Raw genomic sequence first — 14,465 nt, 5'->3', positions numbered from 1 at the left:
CGTTTTCCAGTACCAAATTTTCTATTGAGCATTTCCAACACTCCATTCTTCATTATCAAGCTTTTGGCCATTAAGACCATCTATAGCTTTTGCTGCTTTATCAACATTATCAAGGTTAACAAATCTGAATCATTGGTTATCAATTCGAAGTGTTTTCAAAAATTTGGAGTTGAAGTGTTTATGCGTAGAGTGTATCCATCAATGGATCTAACGGATGACGAATAGACGTTGTTGTGATTTTCAAAAGTAATGAATGGTAAGTTCGGTGGTTTGATGTGATAATTCATCACAGAATACGAATGAATATAATTCATGAATGTAGTGATCTTTAGGAAGATAACACCTGCTAAAGCTTTACTTGGATTCTGATATGTCCAAATCAGAATATGCAATTGAATTTGTATGAAAATGGTTGTTCTTTAGTGAACGAATACATATATCTTGTGATGTAAGTAGGATAGCTACTGATTATTGAATCAGAATTTGAAGAATGTACAATGTAACATATTAATGTGAGATATAAATATTTCTCGGGTTTTACCTACCCGTTAAAATATTTTCACAATTAACAGTTTGTATAAAAGAATTTTTAATTACAATCTTTATGAAGATATAGTTCATATATGTATTCTTCAGATATAATATAGATTTAATGAGTTAATATAATATTAAACTCATTTGATTTGCGGTGAAACGAGAATAAATAATCTCCAAAACCTTAAAGATTTCATAATTGTCGCGAAATATTTTACTATTGAAGTTATGAATCAATACCTTCGTCGTTCATTATTATTGATATACCTTGGTATATGATGTTGGTGCTCGTGGAATTCTTGTGAAATTCACAAGGCACGAATAATGTTTTCTAGAAATTTTCGAGTACATCGAAAATAGAAGTGTAAAATTAAACATGTATTCGAATAACACACTTGGTTTATTATGAAATGAAGATTATTGTGCTGAAGCAGTGATTAACGACTGTTAAGTCATTACGGAAGGATGTACAATATAGCATATTAGTGATAAGAATTAACCAAGTAGTACATACTAGTTAAGATTCACACGAAATAGCTTTGTACGAAAAGATTTACTATTGTTCCAAAGCACACATATATATATATATATATATATATATATATATATATATATATATATATATATATATATATATATATATATATATATATAAAGTATACATATATAATTCTTCAGGAAGAACGAGTCAATACATCTTAACTCATTATTACTAATATTCCTTGGTATCTAGGGGGCGTATGATGTTGATGTTTGAGGTACCGATTATGATGTTGAGACGTGGGATGCGAAGTTGTTGTTGGTGAAGCTGATGTTGTTGGTGGTGATGCTGATGGTGCTTACAATGCTTGTGGTGTTGGTGATGTTGGTGGTACTGATGGTACTGGTGGTGCTGGTTATGCGGCTGGTGCTGCTGATACTTGTAGATATCGCACCATATTCTCTAGAGCCACCACTCGAGCTCGAAGCTCGTTGACTTCTTCTACTATTCCGGGATGATTGGAGGTTGGAACAAGGGGGTGAATAAGATCTAGAATCTTTGATATTATATAATCGTGACGGGATACCCTGGAAAGAAGAGAGAAAATGGTGTTTCGAACTAGTTCGCCGGTAAGTGCTTCAGGCTTTTCACCAAGTGGTGAATTCGGTTGGTGGAAGGGATCTCCTTCTTCTCGCCTCCATTGATTGAGTCGGCTACGAACCCATCCCCAATTCATCCAGAATAGATGATGGCTGATTGTTCGTTTATTCCGGTTACGCTGCCATTGGAGCTCGAGGAGTTCGAGGAATCCATATTATGTGTTTGGAATAGGGTTTGATATGAAATGAGTGTTGGATACTGAATGATATATTCGTCTCCTTGAATACGTATATATAGCAAAAAGATTTCCGTAATTTACGGAGGAAATTTAAGAAAAATGTTAGACAAAGTCTATTGAGATAGATATGATAAGATAAGATAAGATATGATGTGTCTATACTCCATTTATGCAATAATTGCAGTATGACGTGTCGAGATTATAAATAATAAGTATGTAATTTGATAATCTTTCGATTAAAGACTTTCAATTCGTGGGCTTGAGCTATAGGATCCTTTAAATCGGTAATCCAAACCCTTCCATTCTAGAGTTTTGTAGACGCCACTCGTCAAGAAAATTCAATGATCAAAAATAACGAGAAAGCAAAGATTTTGAAAGTAATGAATATGAATAGTGATGACATTATAATATCTTTGAGATTCTCGATAACTCAATGACATTTTCTGGTTCGCAAACCGATGCATAAAGGCATAAGGCATATAGGTACGTGATATAACAGGGAATTATATACGTTTGAGTATGAATAGTAACAAATATAGGAGTTTCAAAAATCATGGATAATATTTCATGTAATACATATGTAATACACAAAACCATGATAGATGACATAGGAATGTCGAGAATTTCAGAATTCATGGTGTCGCATTTAAATGCGGTGGCGTAATTGGAGAGTACTTAGTAGAGTGAGCAGAGTCCTTTGATTGGCTTTGCATTCTAAGGAAGATTAAAGAATTTAATAAGCATGGTTTCTAAGGTATAGTGTAGCATTTATCAATTAAAGGCAACAATTAAAGGCACTATAGTCAAGGAAAGTTGTAGTCCTACATTGCTAAGGTACCTAATTGTATAAGGCACACATAAAATGCAATCCTGGTTCTCTACAACAAACTGCTCTGATACCAATCTATCACACCCCCAAATAGAGCCTGGGGTATTTGTGACTAATTATATCAAATCACAGTTGTATAAACGGGAACGACTCTATATGAGACGTTTTTATTGAGTTTTACAGCGGAAGATAAATAGATTACATTGTATTTAATGAACAACGCATTAAATGTCTTTAATTGATATGACATGTAATGAAGACTCCAAGCATATCAAGCAATCATCATCAAATTAGCAAATGCAAGTCTTTCAAATTATCCATAAATGACTCGTTGAAATGTTGCCTTCAATTAACAAATACACATCGGAAGCATTATGTAGGACCTGAGAATAAACATGCTTTAAAAAGTCAACACGAGGTTGAGTGAGTTCATAAGTTTGTCATAAATAATGATTTCAATAAAAGATATAGACCACAAGATTTAGTTTAAAGTTTATTGATACCCATCATATCAATCTAAAAAGAGTTGCTGTAGTTTGTAATATCGCGACTAAACAGAATTTTACCCCGAGACACCTTGAACAGTCAGTGTTAGTTTGAATCATTATTATGTATCCACGACCAACGGTCAAATGGACAGAGATGTTACTCTCAATAGCGCTATTCACAATAATTAAGCTTGCGTTATACCAAGCAATTAACGATATTACGGCAGGGATTTAGCATGACAAAGCACGTATTCAGCATAAATAATAATTGAGTACTTCTGTCTAAACGTAAAACAGTTATAAAAGTTGCGCATGTATTCTCAGCCCAAAAAATATATATATAAAAAGGGAGCTATGAAAACTCACGATACTGTATTTCGTAGTAGTTACGTATATGATGGCACTGAACAAGTGCAGAGTTGACCTCGGATTCACGAACCTATATATCAGTTATATATATATATATATATATATTAAAATATATAATGACAATTAACCAGTTTATATATATTAATATAATTAATATACTTCTTATATTAATAATTAATTACTTAATTAGCTATATTCAATTATATATTGTAAATTAATATATATCATATTTAAAGTATATGATATGTCATTAATTATAAATATCATATTTTGGTGTTTAGACGTATCATATCATGTATTAAAACTTAATATATATTTGTTTTCAATATTTGAAATAAGTATTTAATGTTAATTTAAAAAGGTAAATTAAAATATTTTAGTATTAGTAATAATAATCATAAAAATAATGATATTAGTATTAATGTTAATAACTTTAATAATAATTGTAGTGATAATAAGGTTACTAAAATAATAGTGATAATAATTATTCTAATAATAATAGTGATAGTTTTTATTGATAATAAAAAATAATTTTAGTAAAATGTTACTTTAAATAAAAATGCTAATTTTTAATAAAATGATAGATTTTAAAAATAATGATACTGATAATAATAGTAACTATAAAATAACCAATTTACTACGAATGATATTAATGATAATAAGTTTAATAATAATAATACTAATAATGATGCTAATATTAACAATAATACTTTTGTAATTAATAATAATGATAATAATGATAAAATTAATAATAATAACAACATTAATAATACTTATAATAATAATAATAATAATAATAATAATAATAATAATAATAATAATAATAATAATAATAATAATAATAGTAATAATAATTATATTACTTATAATTATGATAGTAATAATAATTATTATGATACTAATAATAATAAACATAATAATAATAATAATAATAATAATAATAATAATAATAATAATAATAATAATAATAATAATAATAATAATAATAATAATAATAATAATAATAATAATAATAATAATAATAATAATAATTTGAAAATGAAATCTACTTTCCCAAAGCTTTTCTAAAAAAAAAATGCACCGAACCGGGCTCGAACTCGCGACCTCTCGCTAACCCGCAACACCCCTTAACCATTCCCTCTGCCTTGCTTATCTGATTTTTACCCCGTATATATTTTATTTAACCAGTTTTCTATTTTTCATCATCTTCTTCATAATTTTTAATTTGTCCAACGACAAATCCAAAACCATAACAGAAATTTGAAAATTGAATAGATTTTAGAAATAAGTTACCAGGATGTGGGCGACTTGGGATCAATAGAACAGAAAAGAAAAAAAATATATATATATCAACAGCAGTAGCGGTAGTGACGAACCAAGTATGAAACTCAAACATCAATTTCGAATTCTATGCTGTTTTAGATCCAAATTTCTACACGAATTAGGTTGTAAATCCTTACTAGAATCTTTATGAATCATCAATTGATCCAGAAACAATTAAACGAACTCGAATTTCATAAAGAACATCACAGTTGACTTTTTGTTTTTAAAGTTTGACTTCGAAATTCAAAATTAATAGGAGAAATTGGGACTTGAAAACTTACAGAAAGTTCATCTAGATGAATCTTAACATGTCTGCATTTATAGATTTGGAAACTTTATTTGAAATCGAGCTTTTGAATGTTTGAATTCAAGAACAGGGGAAACGAGGTGTGTTTCTTTAATATCTCTGTTTAATTCGCTATCTTGAACTGGTTATAAATGATAATTGATATTGATAGTGTAATGTCGAGTGATTTTCCATATCAATGAGCAATTCCATTGTTATATAGAAGATTTGTGGGTCTCGATTTGATATTACAGACAAAAAAAATATATAAAATTATTGATGTGGATCTCCAACTGCGTTTGTTCTGTAATGTACTGATGGTCTGTGAATCACGATCCAGATAAAAATGAAAGCAAAAATCACGATAGAATAAAAATATACAGGTCGTGATATACCTAATTTTTCTATCTGTACTTTTTATTTTTAATTAACATTAATAATTAATAATTATATTAATAATAATAATCATATTAATAATATTAGTAATAATTATATTAATAATAATAATATTAATAATAATGATTTTAATATAATAATAATAATAATAATATAAATAACAAGAATAATGATATTTATTAATAATTATGTTAATAATAATAATAATAATAATAATAATAATAATAATAATAATAATAATAATAATAATAATAATAATAATAATAATATCATTAATAATAAATGATATATTTTTTTTATAGTAATACTTATGATAATGAATAAATAATATTAATGGTAATATTAGTAATCATAATTTTATTACCAATTATAATATTGATGATAACAATAATACTAGTAATAATAATAATAATAATATAAATTATGTTAATGATATTGATAATCATATTAATCATAATAATAATAAATGATAAATGATAATAATAATAATTTTGATAATAATAATATTAATAATGATGACAATACTGATAATGATAATTACAAATAATAATAATTAATGTTAATATTGTTAATTATTATATTAATAATAATAATAATAATATAATAAATTAATACTAATGTATTATTATTTACGAATAATTGTTCGTGAATCGTCGGAGTTTGTTCGAAGTTAAATGAATTCATGAGAAGTTTTTGTTTAAATTTTATCGGAAATTTTCTGGGTTGTCACACCTCTTAAGGTATTTACAAAATGAGGTCTCTAGCTAGTTAAAGTGGGGTCAATACATAATTAAATAAATAATTATACCTTAATAAAAATGGGGTGTTACAAAAATTAAAGGTAAAATAGGTAATTAAGAGTACATGGATCAAATTTTTGTGTGTGAGGATCACCTCCCGCTTGTTGAATGAAATGTCCCGTTCATATTGATTATAAACATTCCATATTAATTGATTTCGTTGCGAGGTTTTGACCTCTATATGAGACGTTTTTCAAAGACTGCATTCATTTTTAAAACAACCATAACCTTTATTTTATCAATAAAGGTTTCAAAAGCATTACGTAGATTATCAAATAATGATAATCTAAAATATACTGATTACACACGACCATTACATAATGGTTTACAATAGAAATATATTACATCGACATATGTTTCTTGAATGCAGTTTTTACACAATATCATACAAACATGGACTCCAAATCTTGTCCTTATTTTAGTATGCAACAGCGGAAGCTCTTAGTATTCACCTGAGAATAAACATGCTTTAAACGTCAACAAAAATGTTGGTGAGTTATAGGTTTAACCTATATATATCAAATCGTAACAATAGACCACAAGATTTCATATTTCAATACACATCCCATACATAGAGATAAAAATCATTCATATGGCGAACACCTGGTAACCGACATTAACAAGATGCATATATAAGAATATCCCCATCATTCCGGGACACCCTTCGGATATGATATAAATTTCGAAGTACTAAAGCATCCGGTACTTTGGATGGGGTTTGTTAGGCCCAATAGATCTATCTTTAGGATTCGCGTCAATTAGGGTGTCTGTTCCCTAATTCTTAGATTACCAGACTTAATAAAAAGGGGTATATTCGATTTCGATAATTCAACCATAGAATGTTGTTTCACGTGAGTATATTTACTTAGATGTATTCGACTTAGGATAATATAATTAAATGATCGTTTCGTATCTTTTTCCCTAATACTCCAAAGGTTTGAACGTTACAAGTTTTGTGAAGTAAATTGTTAATACTGCAAGTTCTGTGAGCCTTTACGATTTTGACCATAACTTTTTATATGGACTATGAATTAGTTGATTCAAATATTTAAAAACACCCGTTCCTCAAATTTTGAGGAGGCTAGGACCCATCCTTACCCTTGTAAAGATCCGCCTTGTGCCCACGTCATGCTTACATATTAAAAGGACGTACATAATTACATAATTACATAATTACCATAAATCGAACAAATATATTGTGGCCAACATAACATTTCAGAAAAACTTACGTGTGACTTTATATATCGTAATGTTGAGACGCTCATATAGTATACTTGCCTGTTAAAATATAAATTCATTCATAATATACATTTTATGGCAGTTGGAATTTCATAATTTCAATGACCATGTCTAAACTTGTCTCACTTTTTTTTATCTTTTTCTTCTATTACAAATCAATGGCTGTTGAATCTAACAGTTATAGTTCCCCAAATTGCCCTGCACTCATATGTGGTGGCCTTACTTTCAGCTACCCTTTCTATGAGTTGGGCACTGGTGAAACCACCAGCCAGTTCTGTGGTTATCATGGCTTCGGATACAACTGCTCCATCATCGATGATGGATCGGATCGTCCCATAATCTATCTTGGCAACGATTCTTTCATTGTCCTAAATATAACTTATGAATCTTCGAGTATCACTCTCGTAGACTACGATGTTTCTACAGTTGTCGCTCTCCAGAACCCCTGCCCTAGGGTGCACCATAACATTAATATAGAAACACTGCCTTTTAGTTTCTCACCTTTAAATTTAAATCTAAGTTTTCATTTCAATTGTACTGGTAAATTCCCTTCCTTTGCAACTGAAATACCATGTTTAACCTACTCTGATAAGAATAGGTCGTCGTGTGTTATTATTGGGGATTCTGATACGGATAATTTTGATTGGGATGCGTATTCGTGTGAAGACCAAGTGGTAACTGCCGTGTTCCGTGACCAGATTACCGTGAACGGTTTGTTCATCCCGGGAAACGTTTTTATAGCAATGCAAAAAGGATTTGAGATACGCTGGGGAAAGCTAGATGATCAGGAGGATTGCGATATGTGCGAACAGAATGATGGACGATGTGGTCAACATAATACGAACAGGTTCTTGTGTTTTTGCCTCGATGGTACGACTAGCGAGGAATACTGCAAAAAAGGTACTTTAATCGGGAATTAATTAATTCTTTTTAATAAGGGCAGACTTACAATACATCACCTATGTTAGTTAAATTACAACTTACAATCATATATAATATTTGCATTGCAGGTGACAGAGCAAATTGGAAAATAAAATTACGTAATTTTCATTTCTGATAACTGCTTGTGAATATAAAATAATTTTCAAGTGTTTCTACACAACCAGTAACTCAGTAAGCATTTTCCTTGTCACAGTTATCGGAAGTCTTTCTGCTGCAGTATCAATCGTGTTGATTATCATAATATGTTGCCTTATGAAATCATTACCGAGAAACTGCGTACACTCGTTAAAGCCAAAAACCGAGGAATACAAAAGTGTTGAAGCGTTTATCACGCAATATGGATCTTTAATCACGAAAAGGTACAAGTATGTTGATATCAAGAAAATGACAAACTCGTTTCAGGTTTTATTAGGAAAAGGAGGTTTTGGAACCGTGTTTAAAGGAAAGCTATCAGATGGTCGTCTTGTGGCAGTAAAAATATTGAACTCATCAAAAGCAAGTGGTCAAGAATTCATAAACGAAGTTGCTAGCATCGGCAGGACTTCTCATGTTAATATCGTTACTCTCTTAGGATTTTGTTTCGATTTTAAAAAAAGAGCGCTTGTGTACGAATTCATGCCAAATGGATCATTGGAGAAATTTATACACAGTGATCATGTTCCTTCGAAGACAACAAGTGAACATATAGGAGTAGAAAAGTTGTACCATATAGCAGTTGGAGTAGCACAAGGCCTTGATTACTTGCATCGTGGCTTCACCACCCGTATTTTGCATCTCGACATTAAGCCACATAACATCCTACTTGATGAAGATTTTTGCCCAAAAATCGCGGATTTTGGGCTTGCAAAGTTATATTCAAGAAAGGAAAGTATCGTTTCTATGCTCGAGGCTAGAGGCACGATTGGGTATATCGCTCCGGAAGTTTTTAATAGAAACTTTGGAGGAGTGTCACATAAATTGGATGTATACAGTTATGGGATGCTTATACTAGAAATGGTGGGGGGACGAAAGAATGTTGATGCAGGCGTTGGTTCTGGACGAACAAGTGAGATATACTTTCCTCATTGGATTTATAGTCGTCTTGAGAAGGAAGGTTATCTATTAGATGACATATCGACTACTGCAGAAAATGAATATGCAAGAAAGATGACTATTGTTGGTTTGTGGTGCATACAAACGGATCCAACACAAAGACCATCAATTGGTCAAGTTATCGACATGTTAGAGGGACGCATGGAAGCGTTGGAAGTTCCACCAAAACCATTCTTTTCATCTCCTATACGATTATCAACTACCACATTTAGCACATCACAAGATGAACCAGAGATCAGTGTTGTTGAAGATTGACACGAAGTGTGAAATTTTCTTGTTTTTGGATTGCTTGAACATTACATATCTAAAGAACATATCCTGCAAGGGCGATTTTAGCTTAAAGCCAATCCGGTCTAGTGAGATCACTTGTTTGGAAATTTTTTTACAAAGTACCCTGAATTGTATAGGACACTTAAGTATAGGACCCATATATTAGTGGGATTTTTAATCCGTGGGGTTTATAGTTTGTGAGACTTATAGTTTTCTTGAGGTAAACAACCATAAAGTAACCTGCAAATATAATTAGTTAAAAAAAAAAAAACTCCTAACACCTTGAATTTTGATATTAGATTCACCACTGCTACCTAACAATCTGCTCCAAGGTTAGTCTATATGAACCCAATAGCATTTATATATGGATCAGGGTGAGCCTATCAGCCATTTAGAACCATTCCGACTTCCAAATTCACCATTTGATTCTCAAATCTACCTGTTCTTATTTGTAGGTAATTCATCATAAACTAGGTCATATAACCAGGACAGCAGAATGTGAGAATGAATTAAATTTAATCAGTACTAGACCTTCATATTCATGATGAACTCAGTCACATAATATGGAAAAATGATCTGATTAAATAAAACCTGTAAATACAAGTTAAGAATTTAGTTAAGATATGCGGTTGAAACTAGAATAAGTATTCACAAAAGAAAAGTACTCCAAAATAAATTGAATAGATAAGATATAAATATATTCACAAAATTAACCAATTGATTTAATTTATTGAATAAAAAAAGAGAGGCTAGAATCAATCAAGTAATTATAAATACCTAACCTAACCTAAATGAGGGACGACGAAGAGAGAGCCCTGGCAGGTGGCAAAGACGGTGGAGGCTTAGCTAGCGGAAACGACGACGGAGCTGTAGCAACGCCGGCGAAGGAAGAGCCCTGGCTACTAAGGAGGTGACAAAGGATGACAATGAGGGATGATAACTGAGAATTGCGGGACTAAGCCGTACTTAATGATCATCTGCAGTTATCCATATCGCTCAAGAGTCAGAATCCCCAAATCCATGTGCAAACGTACAAACGACGTCCTTTTCAAAAAGAAAACGTCATAATACAGAAACAATGCAAACAAGAAAATAAACTATCCGAACATACAACTAACGAACCTGAAATAAAAACGAACAAGAAAATAAGCTAAACGAAATGCAAGAAGTCTATACCCTCCTCAAGGTACCGCTTTCTTCTTCTTTAAAAAAGCAAGATTGGAGTCATTGAACGGGACCACCAAAGTAGTTCCCACCATCCGATCATATTTGTTCTACGTGTCAAGGATTTTTCACCGAACAACGGTCATATGACAGGTTTTGTGTGTAGTCACCATTAGAAATCACCTCCTGAACAACTGTCAGAGGCTCAGGCTCAGGCTCAGGCTCAGGCTCAGACATCGATGTCTCCGGAAGCACTCCTAAACAACTGCCATAGGTTAGGCTCAGATATCGATACCTCCAAAGAACTTCATAGCCAACTGCAATGCAAATTGCATTATGAAATCCGTAAGTTTGACAGCCATAATCATGTTGATCAAACACACACATGTTTGAGATAAACATATTATTACTAAAATATAGACGAAGCAATACTTGGTAGTATTCTTCAAAAACGAGAAAAAGAGATTGACACTTTTGAATCCGCAGAATTGTAACTATGAGATTAAATCTCCACACCCTTTAGTGGGTTCATTCATTAGTATTTATAGATACGAATTACATCATGATAAGAAGATACAACAATCTATCCTATAATTAAGGTATACAAGATGAACCCAATCACTATACAATATTATCTCTAATACCCCCCTCAAGTGAGGCGGTGGAGGAACCACGCGTAACTTGGTACGAAAGCTTTCAAACAATGGTCTAGGTAAGCTTTTTGTGAAGATGTCAGCCAGTTGCAAGGTTGTTGGAACAAACTTGGTGTAGAGTTGCCCAGAAGAAACGAGTTCGCGAATAAAATGGTAATCAATAGCAATGTGCTTGGATCGTTTGTGAGACACCGGATTCTGACTCAAGAATAAAGCACTCTTGTTATCACATAATATAGTTGGACGATCCGTGGGTTAAACATGTAGTTCACGAAGAAGATGAGTGATCCAAATAATCTCAGCAACAGTATGCGCGAGAGCACGATACTCAGATTCACAGCTAGATCTTGAGACAGTAGGTAGTTTCTTGGCACTCCAAGAGACAAGGTTACCTCCAAGGAAAATAGAATAACCATAGGTGGAACGTCGGGTTTCAATGCATCGAGCCCAATCCGCATCAGAATAACCAAGTAAAGTAGGAGTCGGAGAATGGTTAAAAATCAGTCCGTAAGTGACAGTACCTTTCACATATCGAATGATGCGTTTAACGCCCTGTAAATGCTCAAGAGTAGGTGCATTAAGAAATTAACTCACTTGATTTACAGCATACGACAAGTCAGGTCTTGCGATGGTGAGGTATTGTAAGGCTCCAACAAGAGAGCGATATAATGTTGGATTCGTGAATGGTGTATCCTGAGTTGTAAAGTTTTCGGCCGTAGGTAGAGGAGTACGGGCTGGTTTTGTATCAAGTAATTCCGCACGTGTTAAGATATCATGAGCATAGCGAGATTGACTAAGAAATAATCCCGACTTCGTGTAGAGTACCTCAAGCCCAAGAAAGTAGCTAAGTTTCCAAAGGTCCATAATGGCGAACTCAGTATGCAACTTGGAAATAAAATCCGTAATGGTGGAAGGATGATTGCCGGTAAGAATAATATCGTCAACATAAACCAATAAGTATAATAAACAAGAGTCTCGTTTAATGACAAAGAGAGATGGGTCGGCACGACTACAAGTGAACCCAAGATTGAGAAGAAAGGTACTAAGCCTTTGAAACCAAGCCCGTGGAGCTTGTTTGAGGCCATAAAGAGCCTTCTTTAGACGACACACATGAGTAGGAAACTTCGGATCAATAAATCCCGGGGGTTGATCTGAAGCGCTCCGTCCTAATCCATAAGGACGAATACAATAACATATGGATACATCGCGAGGTACTTGACCTCTATATGATACATTTTACAAACATTGCATTCGTTTTTAAAAGACAAACTTTCATTACATCAAAAGTTGACAGGCATGCATACCATTTCATAATATCCAAACTATAAATGACTTAATAATATTCTTGATGAACTCAACGACTCGAATGCAACGTCTTTTGAAATATGTCATGAATGACTCCAAGTAATATATCTATAATGAGCCAATGCACATCGAAAGATTTCTTTCAAACCTGAGAATAAACATGCTTTCAAGTGTCAACCAAAAGGGTTGATGAGTTCATTAGTTTATCATAATCGATCATTTCCATAATTTTAATAGACCACAAGATTTTCATTTTTCATTTCCATAAATATCATTCTCATATCAGGCATTTCGCAAACTGCATAGAGATAAAAATCATTCATATGGTGAACACCTGGTAACCGACATTAACAAGATGCATATAGAATATCCCCATCATTCCGGGACACCCATCGGACATGATAATTTCGAAGTACTAAAGCATTTCAAATTCCAGAATGGGGCTTGTTGGGCCCGATAGATCTATCTTTAGGATTCGCGTCAATTAGGGGTGCACTAATTCTCAAAATTAGTGATGTTCCCTAATTCTCAGGCTACCAAGCTAAAAGGGGCATATTCGATTTTGATCATTCAACCATAAAATGTAGTTTCAATTACTTGTGTCTATTTTGTAAAACATTTATAAAAGCAGCGCATGTATTCTCAGTCTCAAAAATATATATTGCAAAAGCATTTAAAGAGGGAGCAAATGAAACTCACGATACGATATTTTGTAGTAAAAATATGCATACGACGAAACTGAACAATGTAGAGTTGGCATCGGATTCACGAACCTATATCATTTGTATATCTATTAAAACATATAATGGAAATCACATAATTTCATTTATTAATATATAGTATTTATATATTTGTAGTTATATAGAATTTATACTAGATTCCATTTAAAACGTATACTTATATTATATCTTTGATTATATGTTATATATAGTTATTCGTTAAAATGATAGTTTTGAAAATAAAGATTTACTAATAATAATAATTATTATAACTTTATTAATAATGATAATACTAATAATAAAATGATAATGATAATGATAATCTTTAATAATAATAATAATAATAATAATAATAATAATAATAAGTTATTTTATTTTTATAATGAAAACCATAATATTGATAATAATACCTAATAATAATAATGATTAATAATAATACTAATTATGATAATAATGATAAAAATAATAATTTAACTAATAATGTTAATCTTAATAACATGATAATTTTTAATTAATAATAATGATAATAATAATAATACTTATATTCCTAATAATAATAATAATAATAATAATAATAATAATAATAATAATAATAATAATAATAATAATAATAATAATAATAATAATAATAATAATAATAATAATAATAATAATAATAATAATAATAATAATAATAATAATAATGGTAATAGTAATACTACCTCAAAGAAGTAACCCTTAAAAAATGCCCAAGTCCG

General features: G+C 31.4%; 1 protein-coding gene across 1 annotated transcript; it reads left to right on the top strand.

The window, feature by feature from the left end:
• Positions 1–7,690: 7,690 nt before the first annotated feature.
• On the top strand, positions 7,691–9,872 carry LOC139900460 (LEAF RUST 10 DISEASE-RESISTANCE LOCUS RECEPTOR-LIKE PROTEIN KINASE-like 2.1). The gene is made up of 3 exons (XM_071883254.1): positions 7,691–8,483; positions 8,594–8,623; positions 8,719–9,872. The coding sequence occupies exons 1-3, from the start codon at positions 7,691–7,693 to the stop codon at positions 9,870–9,872; spliced, it is 1,977 nt and encodes a 658-aa protein (XP_071739355.1).
• Positions 9,873–14,465: the final 4,593 nt, after the last annotated feature.

The sequence above is a fragment of the Rutidosis leptorrhynchoides genome, chromosome 1, assembly GCF_046630445.1.
Source record: "Rutidosis leptorrhynchoides isolate AG116_Rl617_1_P2 chromosome 1, CSIRO_AGI_Rlap_v1, whole genome shotgun sequence".
Taxonomy (NCBI): Eukaryota; Viridiplantae; Streptophyta; class Magnoliopsida; order Asterales; family Asteraceae; genus Rutidosis; species Rutidosis leptorrhynchoides.
This window is presented reverse-complemented; position numbering and strand designations above follow the sequence as displayed.

Coding starts and splice junctions, on each gene's coding strand:
- LOC139900460 (XM_071883254.1), top strand. CDS start 7,691: ATGTCTAAACTTGTCTCACTTTTTTTTATCTTTTTCTTCTATTACAAA. Junction 8,484..8,593: donor CGAGGAATACTGCAAAAAAG/GTACTTTAATCG, acceptor TTTGCATTGCAG/GTGACAGAGCAAATTGGAAA. Junction 8,624..8,718: donor AAATTGGAAAATAAAATTAC/GTAATTTTCATT, acceptor TCCTTGTCACAG/TTATCGGAAGTCTTTCTGCT.